Below are 20,502 nucleotides of genomic sequence, written 5' to 3'. Positions count from 1 at the left end.
CAGATCTACAGGTGTTTAGGCAAAGACGTTGTGAGCAAAATCTGTCTTTAGCTGCATCATTTTTCTCTTACTGTCTGTTCATTGTCCAGCCATCTGCTCCATTCAACATCTACCTTCCCTCGTCGCTTCAATACTTTGTTTTTGTGTCCTGTTCATGGTTCTTCTGCCATCTGTCTCCTCCCATAATCACTGACACTTGCTCCTTTTTTCCCCTCTTTCTTATAAAGTAAAGTTTTGTTTCATTTTTGGCATCGTGAAGACTTAATTTCTGAAAGCTTGATAAGCATAAAGGGAAAGGAAAGAGATGAAAGTGGACCACATAGGGGGAGATGATGGTGGGGCAAGTAATGTTTTTTGACTTGTTGCTAAGTAAAGGAAAAGAAAGATGAAGGGAGAAAAGCAAAGGCAGTGATCAGAGGGCAGTGGACAGTGGGGGGGCTGCCAGTGCAAGAGAGTTTACACTTAAGAGAAAAGGAGTTTTATGTACCTGACTTAACTGCCTCTTTTTCCTTTTTTTCTCCATCCATCCCTAATATTTCTGCTTTTAATTATACATGGTCTGTTTGCCAGCCATCTTCTGATGGCCTGAAGAGTATAAAAAAAATTAGAATACATCCATGTTTTCAACAGATGTTTCCATTATTTGTTTAATGTATTATCTCTGAGCCTGCCATTTGTGCAACATTTAATGGCAGTTAATCAAATCTTTGAGGCATTTCATGTCTAAACACCTTTAAAAATCCAGCAGTTTGGTGATTACTGCTAATTGGTAAATGTTGGGATGCGACTGTGACTGATTGTGGCAAAACAATTGGGTCTACTGAACATGATCACAGGAGAGGAGTTTGTCACATAAGACCACAGTAGCAAACAACTCCAAAATAACTGCTACTTCAGTTACAGAGAAATCCCCAGCAAACCCTCTAAACAGAGCAATTGCTATGAGTTTTACTCTTTCATCCCTGCTTTACATATCTGTGACAGTGTTTATACCCACGATACTCTTCCTGAAGTCTGTTTGGTTTTCTGTTGAAGACCAAACAAGTTGTTCGCTTCATGTCTTGCAAATGCCTTGGCATAAAAATGAAGCTGCAAGTGGTTGAAAATGGCTATTGAGAAGATGCGAGAATGACCTGAATCTTAATTACACAAGCGAAGAGTAGAAGTGAGAGTATAGACGGGCATCACTGAGAGAGAAAGAAATAACGAGCAGCTGGAATGAAGGGATGAATTCATGATTTGTAAATGGATGGAGGGCTTCTGGTCAAGCTCCTTTCATTACAGCTGGGATGAATATAAATGTGTGTGCATACAGGGATGTGTTCATTATGTTTTTGGCTTTTTTTGTGTGTATTGCTATGTGTCGGCGCCTATGTGTGCTTTTAGGCTGTGCATTGTTTTGGGAGGGTGAGCTGCACTGCTTTGGTAGCTGTCTGCAGCAAAGGGATTAGAGAGGTGGCACCACTGAAATGTAGCTGATCTATTTGAGCGCGTGTGCATGTTGGTTTTTCTGTGGTTGTATCAGCTGTGAATTGTGTGTGTGTTGCAAGTCTGAAAGGGAATTGGATCAGATTACAAAAAGTCTTGGCACCAGATTAACTCCAATCCTCACAAGAGAAGAGGGGGGAAAATGAGAGCTGTAGTTGAAGCGAACGGCATAGCGATGTTTAGATGAGGTGTAGAGTGTGATGTATTGTACGATTTATGTAATATTTGCTCCGTGAATCAACTGTGCATTGAAGGTTTGCGTGTCAGCTTATTTTCACATTTTGATTCCCTCATATTATACAAAATGCTGAAAGTGTAGCCTGTATGAGCTTTCATGACGTCGACTGTTTCACTGCTTTCAAAATGAGCCCGATGGCAGGACTCTGCTGCCTTCATGTAGGGTTAGGTTTTCACTTGGGGTTTACTGAAAATTAGGTGTCATTTAGGAAACAAACCAGTGATTTACGCCTTTTGCCGTTTAGCAAGTGCTGGACGCTTTGCCTTAGCATATATTTCTGAGAAGAGAACACTTGAGTGCTCCTCCGTAGCTTTGCAAGTTTGAAATTTCCAGACCTACCAAATATTTAAACGCAGTAGATTATGCTCATTATGTTGGACGTTTTTACATCAGAGTTGACTTCTGAATAATCGAACTACAGTGCATTTTCTCAAATCTTTTCTTTTGCATCTTTTAGCAAACCTATGTGTATTTATAGTTTATTTACTTTTATTTTATTAACTGTGCTGTATTTTATGATTTTAATCTGCGGAATGAACAATGGACGTGAGTGTATTTGTATGCTACTGAAACATAAGCTCTGATTCAGTTTCACTGCACAATGTTAAGTACACCGACAATAAAGGAATCAATCTTTTCTATTCAGGAAAATTCAGTTCTGTTCAGGACGTCGACTAAACGTAACACTAGTAAAAAAAAATGTGTTAAGAAATGGGCGTCTTATCTCTTTCAAGTCATTTTTAGACATTTTCTTGATTAGTAGCTAAATATTCTACATCCTGTAAATAATTTTGTGACATACTTTCAAAATAAACTTTTTATTTTATTTTTTTATTATTTAGAATTTCTTAATTCAGATGGCGATACCAACTGCTACACTTGGTTTTCTCTTGGGACTGATGTTTGTTTCCATACATATGAAGCCCGGTTTATAACACCGGTACCATGGATTGTGTTCAAAGCATTTAATCCCACTACTTTGTTTTGTTTTTTTTATCCTTTATTTGATGGAACAGTGGGGAAAAAAGGAAAGCTCAGACTGGGGAAAGATACTCTGCGTTAGCTTTATGGCATATGGTCATATGGCTCCCATTCGCAACCCTTTGAACTAAACTGCAGCCCCTGAATTAATCCCACTACTTGTCAGTAAATTTACGAGCAATACACAACAATGTCACCAGACTTACCCATTTAAAGAATCAGTACCATCGATTGTGCGATTGATTTGTTTTGCTAGCTTTGCAATGTGCTGCACATCACACATGCAGCTTAGGAGCTTTGTAGCACATTACTATGACTGTCCCTGGGCATTTCATGACCCAGCATGTGTCGATGTCAGTCTGGTGGATATGGAACATTGGGAGATGGCAGGGGATTGGGAGGATTTGTGTGCAGTGAATTATCAATATTGCTGTTCCTCTGAGGATTTGCATGTTGTGACAGCAATCTGGCAGTGACAACCTTGAGACAATCATTTCTTGTTTTTTAGTCTGAGTGAGTCTGCAGACCTGGTGACAGTGGAGAGTGTTTGTGTGTATATGTTGTGGTGGAATTTAGGATTTTTTTTTTTTTTTTTTATTTATTTTTCCTCTTTTCAGGCTGGGTTTGAGGGCTTAATGTAATTGAAAATCTAAGAAATAAATCTTGAAAGCTCTCTTTCTCTATCCCTTCTCTCCATGACTAATCCTAAGCCAGGTTCCTGATTTTTAGTTCAAAGATGAACAGTATTGTTATGCCTTGCACCAGCCTTCATCTGCCAGCATCTTTGTGTGTATGTGCCTGCGCGTTCGTGCGCGTGCATGTCCTTGCAGAAATCAAACGGCAGTAGGCTTCAAAATAAAGTGGGGGCACCGCACATAATAGACATTTCTTTCTTTTTTTTTTCTTTTTTTTTTTTTTTTGATGAGACCAGCTGAACCCAATATTTCCTGGATATGTCAAAAAAAAAACCTTCCTGAAAATTGGCAGTGTGCAGTAGATTCGCAGGCTTTGGTGCTAGAAACCGTCTCTTTGCAAGTGCCTATTTTGTTCAACAACTACATTAGTATTTTGACACAAATCTTTGTTTTAATTAGGAATTTGGATATTAACAGTCCCATACACACTGACGATAGCCCCCCCTTTTTTTTTTCTGCTGTTGGGATACTGGGAGCCTAGTGAGCCTTTCTGATAAGTGACAGACCATCTATGCTGTTGTCGTAAGCAAATATAAAAATAAACCTAACAAAGTACTTTAGATGTGTAAACCTAGCGAAATGCACACAGAAGCAGACACAGTCTGTGAGAAAAGCAAAGTACCTGGACGGGTCTTGACGTCGTCATAGTGGAATCATTTGTACTGCCTCCCAGTTCATGTTTAACTGTTGGTATCGTCCATTCAGGAGTGAATCGGGTGATAACTGTCTAGTAGCATGCAGAGGTGGTGGCAGTGTTCAGAGTACCGATATAAAGAAAAACACAACTGATCGACCGTTTAGTCGGCTGATGAAGTCCTTCGATCGGGTTTGTTTATTCTACACAACAAAGTGAGCGCTGAACTCAGCCACCCTGTGTGGACTAGAAAAGTTAATAACAAATTGCTCAAAGATAAATTGGTTTCAAAAACAAGAGATCAGTGACATTGCCTCTAAATAAAGCTTAGAGGCAGAAGGTAAAAGAGATGAGTCGGCGTGCAGGGCCATCAGAAAACACGTGACTGTGGAAAAAGTACTGTACCAACCAAACCTAACAGCTGATCTGAAAGCTGTTGACTTTTTGGGGTTACAGAAGATGATCATTAAAAACTGTGTTGTGCAAAAGTCTTAATCCAGCTCTCCTCTTTCTGTTTCTAAGGAGACAGACTTTCTTGTAATATTTCTGGCTTTCTGAAGGTTTTTTTTTTTTCCTTGAACTTTGGCTGCTGCTTCTCTCATTTTCAGTCCAGTCCTCGCATCTGACCATTTATAGAGGAAGTTTTTTTCTTTCCTTTTTTTAAAGCCACTTAACACTGACCTGTGAATCATTCAGACATAAAACGGCATTTAACTCTGGCTAAACCAGTGCTGTCTCTACACACAACAAATTTTAAATGATATCTTTAGATACTTTGTTACGTGCATTTTGTCACAAAAACAGTTCATTAAGTGTTGGCCCCATTAAATTAATCTTAAACTTAAGAACGTACGTGTGTCCGTGTGTATTGTCGTTTAATAAAAAAAGACTGTTCAAGTGGAGGACAAATGTGTCACGACTTAAAAACAACTCTTTACAACAGATGAGCAGTTTCTGGAAGTCATGTCCTTAAGAAAAAGGAAAAAGTCAAACTGCCAGGTAATATAGTTTATCGTCTACTGTTGACAGTCTACCTCGTTTCATCGGAAGTGCTCTTAATAGGATGACTGCCAAGAAGCCTTTATTAAGAGAAACGAGGAGAGGATGAGATATGCCAAATTACACAAGCACTGCAATGAAAAGCTAGCTGTCATCATTGGAGGAAGATATGTTGAGTTTTTGTCACAATCATTATTGTAAGACATGGAAAAAGTGAGATTCAACTAGAAAAACATGGATAAAGATAAAGCGATGCGAATGATTGTGACCACTGTTTATTTTCTAGAGTTTGTTGGGCTTATAGATCACCAGCAGACTGTGTCCTATAATATATTCCATGGAAATATTTGCCGTATTTTACTGTCAAGTGGTTTTATTAAGATAAGGTGGCTTTAGCAATTAGTCATTGTATTGTATAGACGAGCGGTTCCCAATCCCGGGCCATGGATGGTACTGGTCCGTGAGTCGTTTGGTGTCGGGCCGCGAGATTTGAGGCTCGGGTGTAAAATTTATGGTTTTTGGGTTGTTTTTTTTTTATCCTTTTATCCTTTTCCTGGGTCTCTTCCCGTGTTGTAGCAGTCTTATTTTGAAAGAAATATTTACGCGTTACCATAGCGACCATAGAGGAATAAGGGGCAGAGAGGAGGCTCTTGGCGCATTTCAGGAGGACTCTGCTAATAAAGTTACACAATTACACTAAATTCATGTTTATTGTATTTACAAAATACCACAGTTTGTCTAGGCCGTCATGGTTTGGTGTCGAGCTGCTTCTTTCACGATATTGGTTTCATTTTTTACTTTTTTGCCCCCCTTGGATATGATCAAGGTATTTGGGGTTTCAGTGGGTACTGTGCATCTGCCAAAGATGACAAGTTCCTGCTGAGTTTTAATTTTGACTTCTTGTTACCAAGTTGTAAATGATTTCAAGGTAAAGTATGTGTAGAGAGGGTAACCAGGGAGACGGGCCTCCATCATTTAAGTTTTCTGCTATTTTACCTCTGAATACTTCCTCTAATCTACTTTCACTCTGTCCTGTTTCCACCGTCTCTGAACACTTCCCCCGTCTGTCTTTGTCCTCGTTTGATCATCCATCAGTTTTAACTCCAACTCCCCTCCCTCCTTCATCCATTGACACTCAGCACCACGAATCGTTCTTAATGCATTTTGTTTCACACGCTGACTCCGTCTACCTCGTACAATACCTGCTATCCATCTCTGTCACTTTTTATTCAAAGCTATACACCAGTGTCCATTCATCAGTGCTGGGATCATTTAAGCAGAATCAAACACTTGCAGCAGGGAGCTAAATGTGTAAATGCTCCTTATGCTTTTTACAGATGCTTAAAGAAATGTGTGCGTATGTTGTGCGCATGCTTTCATGTGCATGCTGGTGACCTCTCCTTGTGCTAGTACAGTTCATTGACTTGGCTGCCAGACCTTATAAAACGGTGACCGCTCAATCTGTTACATTGGCTGCTACTTCACTGACTCACTGTGTGAGCGCAGGGGGGGAAAAAAACACCAGTGTAATATGGAGTCACACACACTGGTACAGTACATGTGGGAATCTGTGTGCACATTTAAGTCGATGGAGGTGTGTGTTTACATGTCTGTTTGAAGGCTGCAGTGTGTTTTCTCATCTCTTTCCATGAGAATTCATCTATGAAGTCTTGGATCAAATAACTGGCTTCATGCAGGAGGTTGAAGCAAAGGTGAATAAGGCTGAAAACTGGCATTCTGGGAATGTGTGTACACAAAGTAGCCCAGCAGTTGTGCCATCACCAGAGATCAGGACATATAGCTAGTATGCACACATGTTTGCATGTGTTTAACGTAAGTTTTCTCTGTGCTTGTGAATGCTTTGAGTCTGTTTTTGGTAGAATTTGCAAGGTGTTTTCATAAATAGGTCTTTTTTTTGTTTTTTTTTCCCCCTTTTGAGGAGAAATCACTACTTTCTGAATTTTGTATTTTTATTTTATTTTTTTCAGTCAGTATTTGATGCATGAATTTGCATGTGAGTCTGCATATTATACACCTGATCTGTTTACTTGTGAGATGAGTTTTCTGGGGGCTGATGCAACTCTACAAGTTTTGGGATTAATAAGACATTTTAAGCAGGTGTTATTTTACTCAAATGGACAGTTTGATTACAGACCCATGTTCTAGCCTGGTTTTATTTTTCACTCTAACTGCGTTTCCACAACAGCGATGCTCTGTTCAAGTCTTATTTAGTTGCCAGAGTCTAATTGCTGCAATTTAGCTTAGGGCCATCTTTGTCTCTGCAATCAATCTCCGTCTTTTCCTCTGCCCGTTTGAATGTCTTAACATTTATGATCGCCAAATGGAAATCAAAGCAATCCTGAAGGCATTAAGCTGGCTTAACAATTAAGAACTAAACAAGCATGTTTGTTTAAATACAGGAGAGAAGCAATTTAGGTCCTTAATTTCTCTTGGTGAATTCATCCTAGTCTGATTTAAATAAAAAGCTCAACACTACAAAACAAGATTTGCTTTTCTCTGGTTTGTTTGTACATTTGATTACTTGTGGCCTTTACATTTTATTCTAACATTTGCGTTTTGCTTTTTCCGTTTCTCAAATGCGGTAGATTTCAAATAATGACAAAGCTTTGATTATAGGAATAATCACTGAGATGTTATCTGGGGAACTTGGGCTGGTCTGATTGTTGGTGTACCAACCAATCACATTGCTTTGCTCACATCAGGATTGTAATTTGTGTAAATCTGCCCAGTCTTGAAATTATGGTCACGATAATAAAGGTTATTTATGTAGCATTTATATTCCACTTACACTCTGTATGCAGCTCCCACTGGGTGAAATTAAACTGGTGCTGAGACAATCCAAAGTGGGAGTTTGAAAGATGAATGAATGGAAAGCGCTCGTATTGGCCTGCTAACATGCTAATTTCCATCAGAGGTGTGTTACTCTGAGAGCAGCGATGTACAGCTTTGAGCAGGAAAGCATTTGGAGTCGTGCAATTTCAAAGAATACCAGTTACACAAGGTGATTATATAGTTCGATTTTGTTTGGGACAGTTACGATCGGGTGCCAGACTAGTTTCTTTTAGACAGTCATTCCAAAAACTCTGTAAGGAAGAAACGTGAACTATAAACAACTAGTTCAAAAAACTGCAAATCCTGCTTGACATTAAAATCAAAGTGAAAATTGAAAAGAACCAGTTGATGGTTCTCCTTTGTTTGTAGCCTTTTTGTTTTCTGGAAAATAAGGTTAAAATGCAATTTTCCATAAAACAAAGCAGTTTTCATAGTTCTGATTAATAGAACATCATAACTGTGCCAAAAAGAGAATATTTGTTGGCTGACTATGTGGAAGTCGTGAGATGTAGTTTGCACTTTCTTTTTCTTCTTTTTTTGAAGGCTGTTGTTAGAAAGTGAGTCACATTAAGACGAAATATCAAAACCTATTCATCTTTAATGACCTATGTGCCTCCAAGGTGCAGTATAAAATCAACATGTTTGTGATCTGCTGAACTGGTAGCTCCATTGTTATGCTTTTGCTTCCATGCACTGCACAGGGTTGACTCCACCTGATGTGCACTGTTGTGTGTTCGTTGGTGACGCTACTTCGATGTAGCAGGGGTCTAGCCCTTCAGAACATTGAGACCCAACACGCACCACAACGACTAATCAGAAATGGCTTTGCAACACAACAAAAACCAACAAAAACCCAGGGTGTTAAATCATCCTTAGGACTTCTCAGTTTCCAATCTGTTCAGCTGTCAGTGGGTATATGCCAGAAGAAGCCCAGCTCGGGGCGGCACTATGGTGCCCACAGGACCCAAAGGTGTCCCTCCAGGTGCTAAACACAACAGGACAATTACTAGATTGCTTGACCATAGCCTGTAGGGTCAGACTTGTGTGAGTGTGAGAGATTTTAGATGCGTAGCTGTATTAGATCCTGGTCTTTTACACTTCTTATTTAACCATCATCCCTTATTTTCTTCATATAAACTTCTCAGACATCTTAATTGAAGATCCCCTTTCCAGTAGAAAGTAGTGATGGGAAAGCAAACTTAATACATTGGCAGTGAGCAGTTATCTGACCCAATGCACAACCAATATTTGTGGAGCTTTTGATGCTATGTGTCTCTCTCTATGGATCCCATCTATCATTTTGGGTGTGGAGGTGTTAATATGTAATAAGCCCAGGGTGGAGTCTGTAATTAGCTCACAGTTTGTCATTTGCCCGTTCACATGCAAAGGTTGGATCGGCTATAAAAGGAGACGCGAGTTTCCCTGCTATGCCCAAGGGCGCTTGGAATAGAGTATGTGGGCAGTACCTGAGCCACAGCTACCCCTTTGTCCACCCCTATTATGCTCTGTTTATGTTTTCCTTGTGGCACTTCTACACTGTGCACATCATTTAAAGGACATTTCAAGATCTCATCCCCAACAACATCGACACATTGGCGGTATAAAGTACACGACAAGGGTTGTGATTATAATTACAGTGTAGTAGATGAAAGGTGGTAGAGAAAATGGTGTTTGAGATCGAAATAAATCCCTCTTGATTAATGACCTGATTTTGCATTAAAGAAAGATGAAAACTGCCCTTTACACTCTAAACAAGTAATGAGGCTGATTCTTTGTGCTTTTATGTAGTCATGTTTGCCTGAAGAGTAAGAAGGCCTTTTGTTTTTCTCCTTCGTGGCTCAACAGGATGAGTGGGTTTACCTGCTCGATTGTTTACACAACTAATGCTACCAGTACAACTTGGATAATTAAGAGCTATAAAATTGCTCTCTTGTGATCTTGTCTTGCTGCAGGTTGGATACGAGAACGCAGGAACTGTGGAGTTCTTGGTGGATAAACACGGCAAACACTACTTCATAGAGGTGAACTCCAGACTGCAGGTTGAACATACGGTCACCGAAGAAATCACAGAGTGAGTAGAAGTTCACCTTTTGTAGATGCTGGAGTCGTTGCATTTTGCATGTGTTTCTTTGGGGTGATTGGTCCATAGACGGGGATTCTCTAGGACCTGCCGATATGCTAAAAAAATCAGGTTGTTGGTTGTGTTTTCTTAATTGTTGAAAAATAAATAAATCAGTGGCTGTCTTGCAAGCTGCACAGAATGCAAAGCTGGGTCACTACTTCAGTCTAGACATACATCTGTTTAGATAAAGAGAGAAAGTCTTGGTGCTTAATAAATATACAGTCATGAGAAAATAATTCTGTCCTGTAAGAAGCTAAATACACCCTTACTGCTTCTGTAGTTATTAAGAGGGTGAGCAGCAGCGAGGTTCTACTAATTAACTGCTCTTGATTAACGGATCAGCAGCAGGTGTGAGCGCACCCATAAAAGCAGGTTTTGGCAGTTTGCTGGGGTGTAAACTCGATGTCAATATCTTCTCACGGGTAAATGTCCCAGCACCCTAAGATCAGACCATTCAGTGCTTAAAAATTAAAATAAATTAATCAATTCTTAATGGCATGTTTGGTAAAAAACAAACACCTCAAACTGTCAAGCACGGTTGTGGAAGGGTGGTACTTTTGGCTTGTTTGCAGCTATAGGACCTGGGCAGCTTGCAGTCACTGAGCCAGCTTCTCTGTGTATCAAAGTATTCAAGAGTCACATATGAGGCCATCTAATAGCTAAAGCTCTACTGTAATTGGGTATTTCAATAGAACAGTGAGCATAGCAGCAAATAAGAATGGCTGTACAGTCAAGGCGTTGCTGTCGTCCAGACTGCGAGCTGCTTAAAATGCTGTGGTAAGAAAAAAAACATATGTTGTGCATATGTTATATAAGTAAGTAATAATAATAATAATAATACATCATGTGAGCATGCAAATATTTAAAGAATGTTTAATCTTCGTCAGGTTTTTTGTAGGAATAATCAAGCTTCACTTTTGGCAGCATCAATGTAAAAAGCTTCCTGCTCTGAAAATTGTCTCAGGTAAAGGCAGTGAATGTTAGAGGTACATGGAAGAGGAGTGGAGTTTTAAGTACATGAGGAGGCAAAAATGGTCAAAAAGCAAGAAAGAGGGTGAAATGGACAAGACGAGAAAGAGGAGATTGACAGAAAGCCGACAAGTACAAAGAGATGGCTGCAGGACAGAGGTGATTAAGAAAGAAGAGGACCTGAGCAGGTGGAATCAGTGAAGAGAGAAGCTGCAAGATGAGGTCAGAGGAGGGTCGAGAGACAACAAGTTTAAATGGGACAGGAGAGAACGAGAGGATAATGAAAGCTATAAATAGCATTCTGCTCTACTGATGACCTGTGAGATTTGCTCAGCTGAAACAACACAGATGAGACACAACATAAGACACAAATGCCAGATAGGTACAGATCCATTGGCACTGGAGTTGCACAAAGACTGACAAATCTTGGTTTTAGCACTAATGTGTGTACACACAGAAAACCACAATTAGACTAATTAATGTAGGATTTTCTGCCTAATTTGCTGCATTAATAAACGGAGCTGACACACTAACCAGTGCTACTATAACACTAAGTTATTGGCAGATGGTGGAAACAAAACATCTGCTGCACATGGCAAACACATGACTGACAACTTGATTTCTTTCTTCTTAACCAGTTTCCACACTCTTGTCTTGCATTATCTTTTCTTTCTGTTGGTCTTGTTTTTTCTTAAAGGATTGAGGGATTTGCATTGCAGCACAGTTAATAAGCTCTGAGTGGAGGAAAAACATCAATAAATATTTGCTATGGTGATAATTTAGTCAAAGAACTACTTGCAGTGGAAAGGTCTTCTGAAACCATTCATTACTCTGCGTTTAAGTGTGTGCCCTTAAATTGTAGGTAATTGCACTAATTATTCAAAAGACAACATTTAAGGTTCGGCATTTCTTATCAGTCCAGATTTTGGTTGTTTAAAGAGAAGTTTGCCTTCAGGGTTGTCTGACTAGGTGAGAGCTTGCTTTATTCAAACCAGAAATGTATCAAGAACTCTTGTGCCTAAAACTTGGAGCCAGAAAGACTTGAAAGCCATTTTATTAGGTACAACTTGATAGTTGTACCTAAAAGACGGTCCACTGTCAGTGGTGCTTTATCTTGCTGGAAATCAAGATGTGTACACTGTATTAAAGGGATCGATGTGATCAGCAACACGTGTGCAGTTTTTGGTGAGCCTGTATTATATCCTTAGTTTCTTGTTCGAGCAAACAGGAGTGGCACCTGGTGTGGGCTTCTGCTGCTGAAGGCCATCAGCTTTAAGGTTTAACGTTTGTTCGGAGATGGCCTACGGGCTTCCAATCAGCTTGAAGCAGTCTGGCTATTCTCCTCTGATTTCTGGCATCAAAAAGGCATTTCTACAGAACTGCTGCTCTCTAGATATTCCCTCGTTTTCTGACCATTCTCTGTAAATCATAGAGCTATTTGTTTAGAAAAATCCCAGTAAAGTCGGTCAGCAGCTGCTGCTCAGTGAAATTCAGAAGGCCATCACGACTGTGTCAACATGCCTAAATGCATTGAGTTGCTGCCATGTGATTGGCTGATTAGATATTTGCTTTAACGAGGAGTTGAACAGGTGTGCCTGGAAAAAGTGGCTGAGTGTATTGCCTTGCCAGTGGCCCTAAGAGGTACAGTTTATTGATTTAAGCCCCTGGATATCCCGTGCCCACACATGCCAACATGTTTAGATATCTTCCATGGACTTGAAGTGGGCCATGTAGTTTTCAAACCCTGTGTGTGTGCAGATTGTTCATCATTAAGTCCTATCAAAAATGTCAAATAGTTTATTCTCAAAAGCGCTTTGCTTTTTTCTTCCCCCCCCTTCCCTGCCTTGGCTAAGCTTAATAGTTTATAGTGTTGTAAATAACTGTAATTGTGCGAAACAAAGGCAGTAACCTTCAGAGGTAAAAAATGAAGCCGCTGTGGATTAGCCATGTCCTTAAATATTCTCTTGAGAACTGCTCCAAAAGTGAGTCATTTCCCAGGCTCTCACATTAAAAATGCCAAGCGTAACAGCAGAATTAAATGTTCCACGTATAGCGTTTAAAAGAGGTTTTGGTCTCTACAGCTAGCTTCTCTCTGCATTCACAGCTTTATGGTGGGTCATTTTATGACTCTGGAGTTTTTAAATGGTTTGTGCTTGTTATTGCCATTATATTTGCATTATTAGGGGTGCACATGCTTTGGCTTTGCACAAGTTGGTAATTTGAGTTACTGAACTGGGCATGTTGGCGGTGTTGGTGTCTTTTGGACTTGAAGTGCAGAGATGTGGTTAGTGTGTCAATAATTGAAACGATTCGTTTGCAGCATGTACATACCAGAAAGAAAAGATGGCAAACATGGGTCTGCTCATAAGAACACTGAAACAAAAACTGCTCAACATAAGACTGATGCACTAATATTAGAAACATTCCTACTGTGCAAAAGGCACCAAAAACCTTTGAGTTTACATAAACATATCTTTAATGTGTTATCTTTTTAAACAAACCAATTCTTAGATCCTGATCTGCTTTTTTCTTCTTTAGTCATGTCGCCGTATGAATGATAAAAACTAAGCAGAGCTATACTGGGATAGTCTTTAGGAAGCAATATTGTTAGAATAAGATGGCATGTATATAATAAGTCGTGCATTTCATATTTGAGGAGCAGATATTGCCGTGATGTAAACACGTACTGCTGTACTGCTATTGAGTGCCGTGCCAAGTCCAATATATTTGAAAATGGAAAGGGACGCCAAAGAACTGTGGCAATATCATACTAACATTTCATCTGCCTTCAACTCAACAAGGACGTCTGTATTATTGCATCATTCTGCATTATTTGTGAACACCAGATAATATGAGCAATACTTCTACATTGTATATCCATATTTTTTATCCCGTTATTTCACTGCAACCTCATCCACCTGTCCCCTGCTTGTATCAGCAAGACAATAAACTGACAGTCATTCTCATGTATTACGGATCCCCTCTTATCCGTCCTTGCAGCAGTTTGTCATATTTTGTTCATCCTGCAGAGAAAACCCCATATAGCTGAGGAAATTTGACATTTTGGGGAATTGGGGTCATTTGAATTGGCAGGAGTGCAGTAATTACTTGAATCTGGGCAGCTCTCCCTGTGAAACGTGTTTGAAAGTTTCAGCTGTCACACGCACAGCTTTCATTTCAGGTTTAGCTCAAAGCGGTTAGGGTTACTCCCGATGACGGCTGGAAAGAGAACAGTGCCTGAAAAGGAGAAGTTCAGTGTATATTCGTCTTAATTGTAGAGGAAATGTACTTTTGAGACTAACATTGCATTTGCGTGCAAACGACAAGTGAAAACTGTATTAGGGCTTTACTGCGTCCATTCATCTTTGAGCTCTGTTTCACTTGACTGCACTTCCAATCTGAGGTGTGAGCACATTAGTTCTTGTTTTCATGCGAAATGCACTCTTATTAACAGACTTGTCAGGGAAGTATTTTACCAAGTTCTGAAACTCTCTGCTGAACTCACCGTTCATTCCCCCACGCTCTTCCAGCATTGTTTTTCACCACTTTAATATCTTCAGTTTAATTCATTCTGTATTCTCTGTTCAATTTAGCTTTCTCCAACCTGGCTGCAGCGGAGTCCTAGTTTAATTTTATACCTTAATCCTCCCTCTGCACGCTCATTCAAAACATTTATGTACGTCCGATGGTCACCATGCCAGTAAGCCTACAATCATTGTAATTGGATTATCTCCCTTAAATTAGTCAGTCATTCTTACTCCACATCTTTATTCCTTATCTCTTCTTTCTATGTTTGATGTCTGTCACTTTTTGGGTTTTCTAGTTTTCCTCTTTCTGTCGTGTATGTGTGGATTACTGGATGTCCATTATCACCTGTAATCCTTGGCAGGCTTTGCGGGAGTTGATGCTTCATGTAATGGTGCTCATATCATTTCCACTTAAAAACGGCAACATAAGTCCACAGGTGTGGGTTTCTCTTCGTGTATATAGCTGGATAATGTGGAGAGTTGACAGGAGAGCAGGGTCCAAGAAGTGGCCTGGGGCTGGCTAAAACACAAGCTGCTGCAGTGTCCTTTTGGACTATGCGTCACCCTCAACCAGTTGAACTCTTGTCATCCAGTGTAGTTGAAATTTGGCACCAAAAGTACAAGTAGAGGCAGTGGCTTCAAACAAAACAATAACTCTCCCGTGAATCTCTAGAGGTCTCCAAATGTTGGCTTTATCTCGCATGAACTATCTAGCAGTAAAAATGTTTGTTGACATGAGGTTTGGAGCAGATTTTTCCTCTGTTGCCAGCAGCTATTTAAGAATTTTGGTTCTCAACATTGGGCTGATGTGGAGCTGGGTATTTGTATTTTGATTTTTAAATGTATGAAAACAGTCCCACAAGGCATACTGTGCCCAAATAACAGAGGGAGGTGGGGCTCACAAAAATCCACCTGAACACGGTGCTCCTCAAAGCCCACTCACTCCTCTTTAAAGGAAAAATAAGTACAACCTGCACATGTACATTTCTTATCTTCACCTTCCATCCACACGGGGATACTGGGATAAGTAGAGTTCTACTACTTCACCTGACTGCAAACAGGAGTGATCAAATGTTATGCAGATCCCTTATTTCTATACATGTTAGTGTCTCCAGTGAGAAGCTAAGCTGGTAGTAATAGGATGCTATCTGCAGCGAGGGTTAATATAATACGTATACTTTCATGTATCAAAGTTGCCTCCATCTCTCTCTTTAATCGCCTCTTCCTCCATACCATTCTGTCTCTTCTGTCGCTCCTCCCTCACGCTGTTCCCTTCATCTGTCTTTCCTCAACCAACTTGGCGCATTTATTTCTTGACCTCTGCCCATTTCTCCAGCCCTCCCTTCTCTTTGTCACACCATTGCCTCCTGTTCGCTCTTCCCGTCTCCCTACACCATCCTTTCAGCCCTGTCAGTTCCTCCCTCCGTATCTACCGCTCTCTGTCACAGCCGTGACTCCTTCTCTACCCCTCTCCTTGCTCTCCTCCCCCATATCCATCTCTTCTGTCATCCTCTCCTCTCATTCGTATTCACCCCAACATCCATTTTCATTCATCTCTCACCATCTCTGTCCTTAAGTTCACCTTTGCCTCATCCATTCTTTGTCCCTTTATGAACTTCTCCTTTTTTTTTGTCCTCAGTCTCTTAGTCTGCTCTCTTATCCTGCTGGCTCATCACTCTGTACCTGCCTGTCTTTCTGGCTCCATTCATTCATGTACCTAGTGCAGGCAGCAGACAACATGAAAGATGGTTAAAGAATAGCTTTGAAGCAATGAAGTGACATTACAAAGGCAGCTTCACACATGATATACTAAGATGCAGCAGTTAACCTGGTATAAATGGCTGAAATCAGGCCTACACAGATGTCTTAAGCATCTTTTAAGTGTCCACAGATCTCAAGTCCAATGGGTAAAAAAAACTTCCTGACCTCGAAAGCCAAAATCTCCAGAGTCTCATTGTGACTTTAACCTGGACAGACGTGCCACCAGGAAGCACTGATGAGCTGACCTCAGACATTGTAGTTATGTGTGAATTTAGAAGTTTGCCAATAAAGGAAGGTGCCTGACATGAAGAGCTGTGGAAGTTGTAATCAGAATCTTCAATTTGACACTGAACTTTATGAGGTGCTGCTGTGGAGAGGACATAATTGCTCTCACATGTGACCTTTTGTAAGAATGTTTAAAAGTCACTGGTTAAAATTTGGGCACGCTCTTGCTCCCATATTCTTCTTTAAAGCAGGTCAAGTATTGGGTGATTATCTATACTGTTTCCTGGGTCAGTGGCTTAGTTAATGCTACATAACTCCATGACAAATATTATGTAGTTAGTCAAGAAACTGAAGAAGTAGGGTTATATCTGCGGACACTACAGATGAATTGTTCTTCTACTCGGGCAGGAGTTTGCTAGCAGGGAAGAATCACTTGAGACCCATTAGCACATAGACCTCACATTGCAGGATGCCTTAACCAATCCAGTGAGACCAGCCCGAGTTCTTTCTCAGTACAAATGAGTGTAAAGACGTTTGCATTAAATAAGCAGTTGTGTACTGTGAGTTTCTTTTCCTGCATTGTCCACTTCTGATAAATCTGTGCAGGTGCAAACAGTCAGTCTCCGTAAAGACAAATAGCAATTACACATCTGCTGATATCGCCACAAACCTTAGATTTTTCTTCTTAAACATTCTTCCTGTGTTTCCATATGTCCTCCCGCTTGCTCTCCCATAACAGATGCTCTTTTCACTTCTCCTCCACCTTCTCTCCATATTGCTCTGATAGTAGTTGTCTTTTTTGGTTTTCCACAGCTCTGGCATCTTGACAGGGTGGTGTCTTTTTGACTGAGAAGGCATCCTCTAACTTTTCGCTGCTGCTTTTGCTTTGCTCTTTCTCTCAGCAGTGGTAATGGGCACGTACACAAGTGTCAGTGAGGAGGCGGAATACCACAATCTGTAATCGTAATGAACACACTCACTCACTCGCACCTCGCTCTCATTCATAGATGCACACACAAATACGCCCCCCTAATGAAAGATTTTCAAGTCCAAAGGCATCAACGAAGACGTGCGCACACTCAGAAATACACAGGGAACATTGTGCAAATACCTATTCATCTGTGTTCCTGCTTTCCCGAATTCTTCAACAATGGAGGCAGTTCTGTCTGGGGTGTCTGCGTATGCGACAGACAAAATGTGAGATAAATGTAAGATATATTTTGCCTGGGAGGTATACCCTGTGTGTGAGAGACGCTCGTCTGTCTGAAAGGCACAAGTGTGTTTGTGAAAGACGGCGAGACCGCCTCTGCATTCAGCTCCAGCTCTGTCTTTGAACTTCTCCTCTCTCAAGGTTCAATTTGTCTGTAATTTAGCTGTAAATGATCTTTCCTTTGTACGTTCAGTGTGTGTTTCTGAGTGACTGTGTGCACCAAGTCAGGGTGTGTGTGTGTGAGTGTCCACATGCTGTCAAGGGACCCTGCACATTCGGTTGATTGGTGGACAGGAGTCCTTTAGATCCTAAAGTGATATAATTATACCCCCAGGCTCATGCTGGGCTCTGTGTATTCTAAAGAGACAGTGAGCGATTGTGTGGCTGTTGTGGAAAAGGGGTTTTTAAATTAAATTTTAAATCTTCATACGTCTTCATATAGGCCTCGCAAAGAGTGCACACGAGTTCCTGAACTAGTACATATGTAGTAGGGGTGCAACGATACACAAAATTCACGGTTCGGTTCGATACTTTGGTGTCACGGTTCGATATTTTTTCGATACAAAAAAATGTTCATGCATTTTTAATTTGTCATTTATTAAAATTATAAATATATATTTTAACTCAAAAGTACAGTTTTTAAATTTAACCCTAACCCTTGTGCGTGTTTTTTATTTTGACAGCGAATGCGCACCTGCGGACCACTTATGTGCAGCCCTGGTTATTTAGCTCGTCATATTGCAGCCACAGAAATTCTTTTGTCCATGAAACCATAAAGCTGCACTTTCTTTTTGCCTTATAGTCTCATTTGTCATAACTTCTCCGTTTTGTGGTAAGCTTTTCTTTGGCTGTCACTTCTTCACCCTGACCTGTCTTATTTGGCTCAGCAGAACTGAAATGCTTTTACACAAGCACTCACATAAGCTCAGCGATTCTCTGCGCGATCAACCTCTCACATGTTTAAGCTTGCTGCGGGAGATTTCACTTGTCATGTTTGCATAGTAAGCTAACGATTAATAAGACGATGTCAGAGGAATTGGTGCACAAATTATCATCACTCACAGATCAGTGCTGTCGCTCTCTATACACAGTTCGCACGATTGCAAAGTGAAAGCAAAAAAACAAGCGCAAATTCAAACGCGACTTCAATATGTCACATATTGACAGTGGCTCACCGATGCCAATGACATAATTACCCAGCTACATTTCTGAAAGAATGCAAAAGCATTGACATATATTTTTCCTACAATAGCCCGACGGGCAGGGAAGAGATAGATTTTGGTAGCCCGACTGAAAAAATCGCTAGCTCCGGGACGTCGGGCTAGCGATATTGCAAGCCCTGTATCTGATTGAGGAATCACTCATCTTTGGAAAAGAGAGTTTATTACAGAGAAATGTCTCTTTCCAAAATAAAAGCTATACTATCCGCTTCTTCTGGGCTATATTCTCAGCAGCATAAGGAGAATCATGTGCTAACAGCTGTCTAAATGACTCGGCTAAAGTTAGTAGCATGCTTGCTTTTTTTTGTCTGCTTCCACTTGTCTTTGCACTAGGATGATGTCGGCGTAAATGTGCAGTCATATTCGTTGTGTTCCCACTAGTGCTTTCAGGTTAATCTTGTTGAAATGACCTTAACGCCACAACACGGCAAATCTCCGTTAACGAGCTACCGCCGATCGCTCCGTGCATGGGGCTAGACGGCAAACACGTTAACGAGCTAACTGCGCTAACACACTAGTTCACACCAATGTAATTGAGCATTGCATGGCACATCCAACATACTGTTTTACTTTAGTCCATGACTCGCTTACCTTCAGGGTCATACCTCACATGAAAACCAAAATAATTCCAAACGCCAGATCTGAATGAGGTTCAATTTGCCTGTTGCAAGTAGAGCTTAACTTCTGTCTCGCTAGCTTGCCCTGCGCTCTTCCTTCTGACTATGCTGTCTGTGTTGAGCGCTCAGTGGATCTGCGCTCGACAGTGCAGCCTAGGCGGAGTAGTCGAACGCAGATTCACTGAGCGCTCAACACAGACAGCATCGTCAGAAGGAAAATTGATAAAATAAATTACAAATGTTGTATTGTTCGCTACATATGCGTACCGAACCGAAAGCACTGTATCGAACGGTTCAATATCGATACGAATATCGTTGCACCCCTAATATGTAGTGATGGAAATCGAGAACCAGTTGTGGAAAAGCGGTTCTCAGTCAAATTTCTTGGACTTGTTAGTCTGCCCATCGATCCCGCTTATCGGTTCTTGGACTCTCGCTACAATCAGCTTTCAGTTTGCATGTCAGGGGAAAACAGCGACATCGTCTACAGCGTGGATATGGACGTTTGTTTTTATTGCACAAAAGGCTGGATGTTTGCAAATGCAAGTCTGCCACTGCTCCTCTTTGTTGTGGAGTACCGCAGGGTTCTGTGTTGGGCCCCATTACGGTTTGCCTTGTACATGTTACCCCTGGGTTGCATCTTTGACAAGTATAGAATGTCCTGTCACTTTTATGCTGATGACATTCAAATCTATTTCAAATTGTCTGATGACATGCCAGCTCCTTTGAATCACCTGTCTGCTTGAAAGAGGTCAGAGTGGCTGTCAGACAACTCTCTCATTTTAAATGAGAAGAAAACTGAGATCATGTTATTTGATAGTCATACTCCATATGATCAGCTAGCTGCTGGATTTGGTCCTTTTGCTAGCTTTATTACCGACAGTGTAAGTAATCTAGGCGTACTCCTGGATAGTTCATTTAAGCTGGAAAAACAGGTTTCCTCTGTGGTTGGTTCTGGCTTTT

At 40.7% G+C, this 20,502-nt stretch overlaps 1 protein-coding gene across 5 annotated transcripts in view; it reads left to right on the top strand.

Moving 5' to 3' along the window:
• Positions 1-20,502, top strand: part of pcxb (pyruvate carboxylase b) — a 294,355-nt gene that overhangs the window by 63,789 nt on the left and 210,064 nt on the right. For all 5 annotated transcript variants that reach the window (XM_040012478.1, XM_040012479.1, XM_040012477.1 and 2 more), the window contains one exon: positions 9,841-9,959. In XM_040012478.1, the coding sequence (XP_039868412.1) occupies positions 9,841-9,959 (119 nt within the window). The remainder of the gene's footprint in view (positions 1-9,840; positions 9,960-20,502) is intronic.

The sequence above is a fragment of the Simochromis diagramma genome, unplaced genomic scaffold, assembly GCF_900408965.1.
Source record: "Simochromis diagramma unplaced genomic scaffold, fSimDia1.1 OVJJ01000604.1, whole genome shotgun sequence".
NCBI classification, from domain to species: Eukaryota; Metazoa; Chordata; class Actinopteri; order Cichliformes; family Cichlidae; genus Simochromis; species Simochromis diagramma.
The sequence above is the reverse complement of the archived record's forward strand: the minus strand, read 5'-3'. Positions and strand labels throughout refer to the sequence as shown.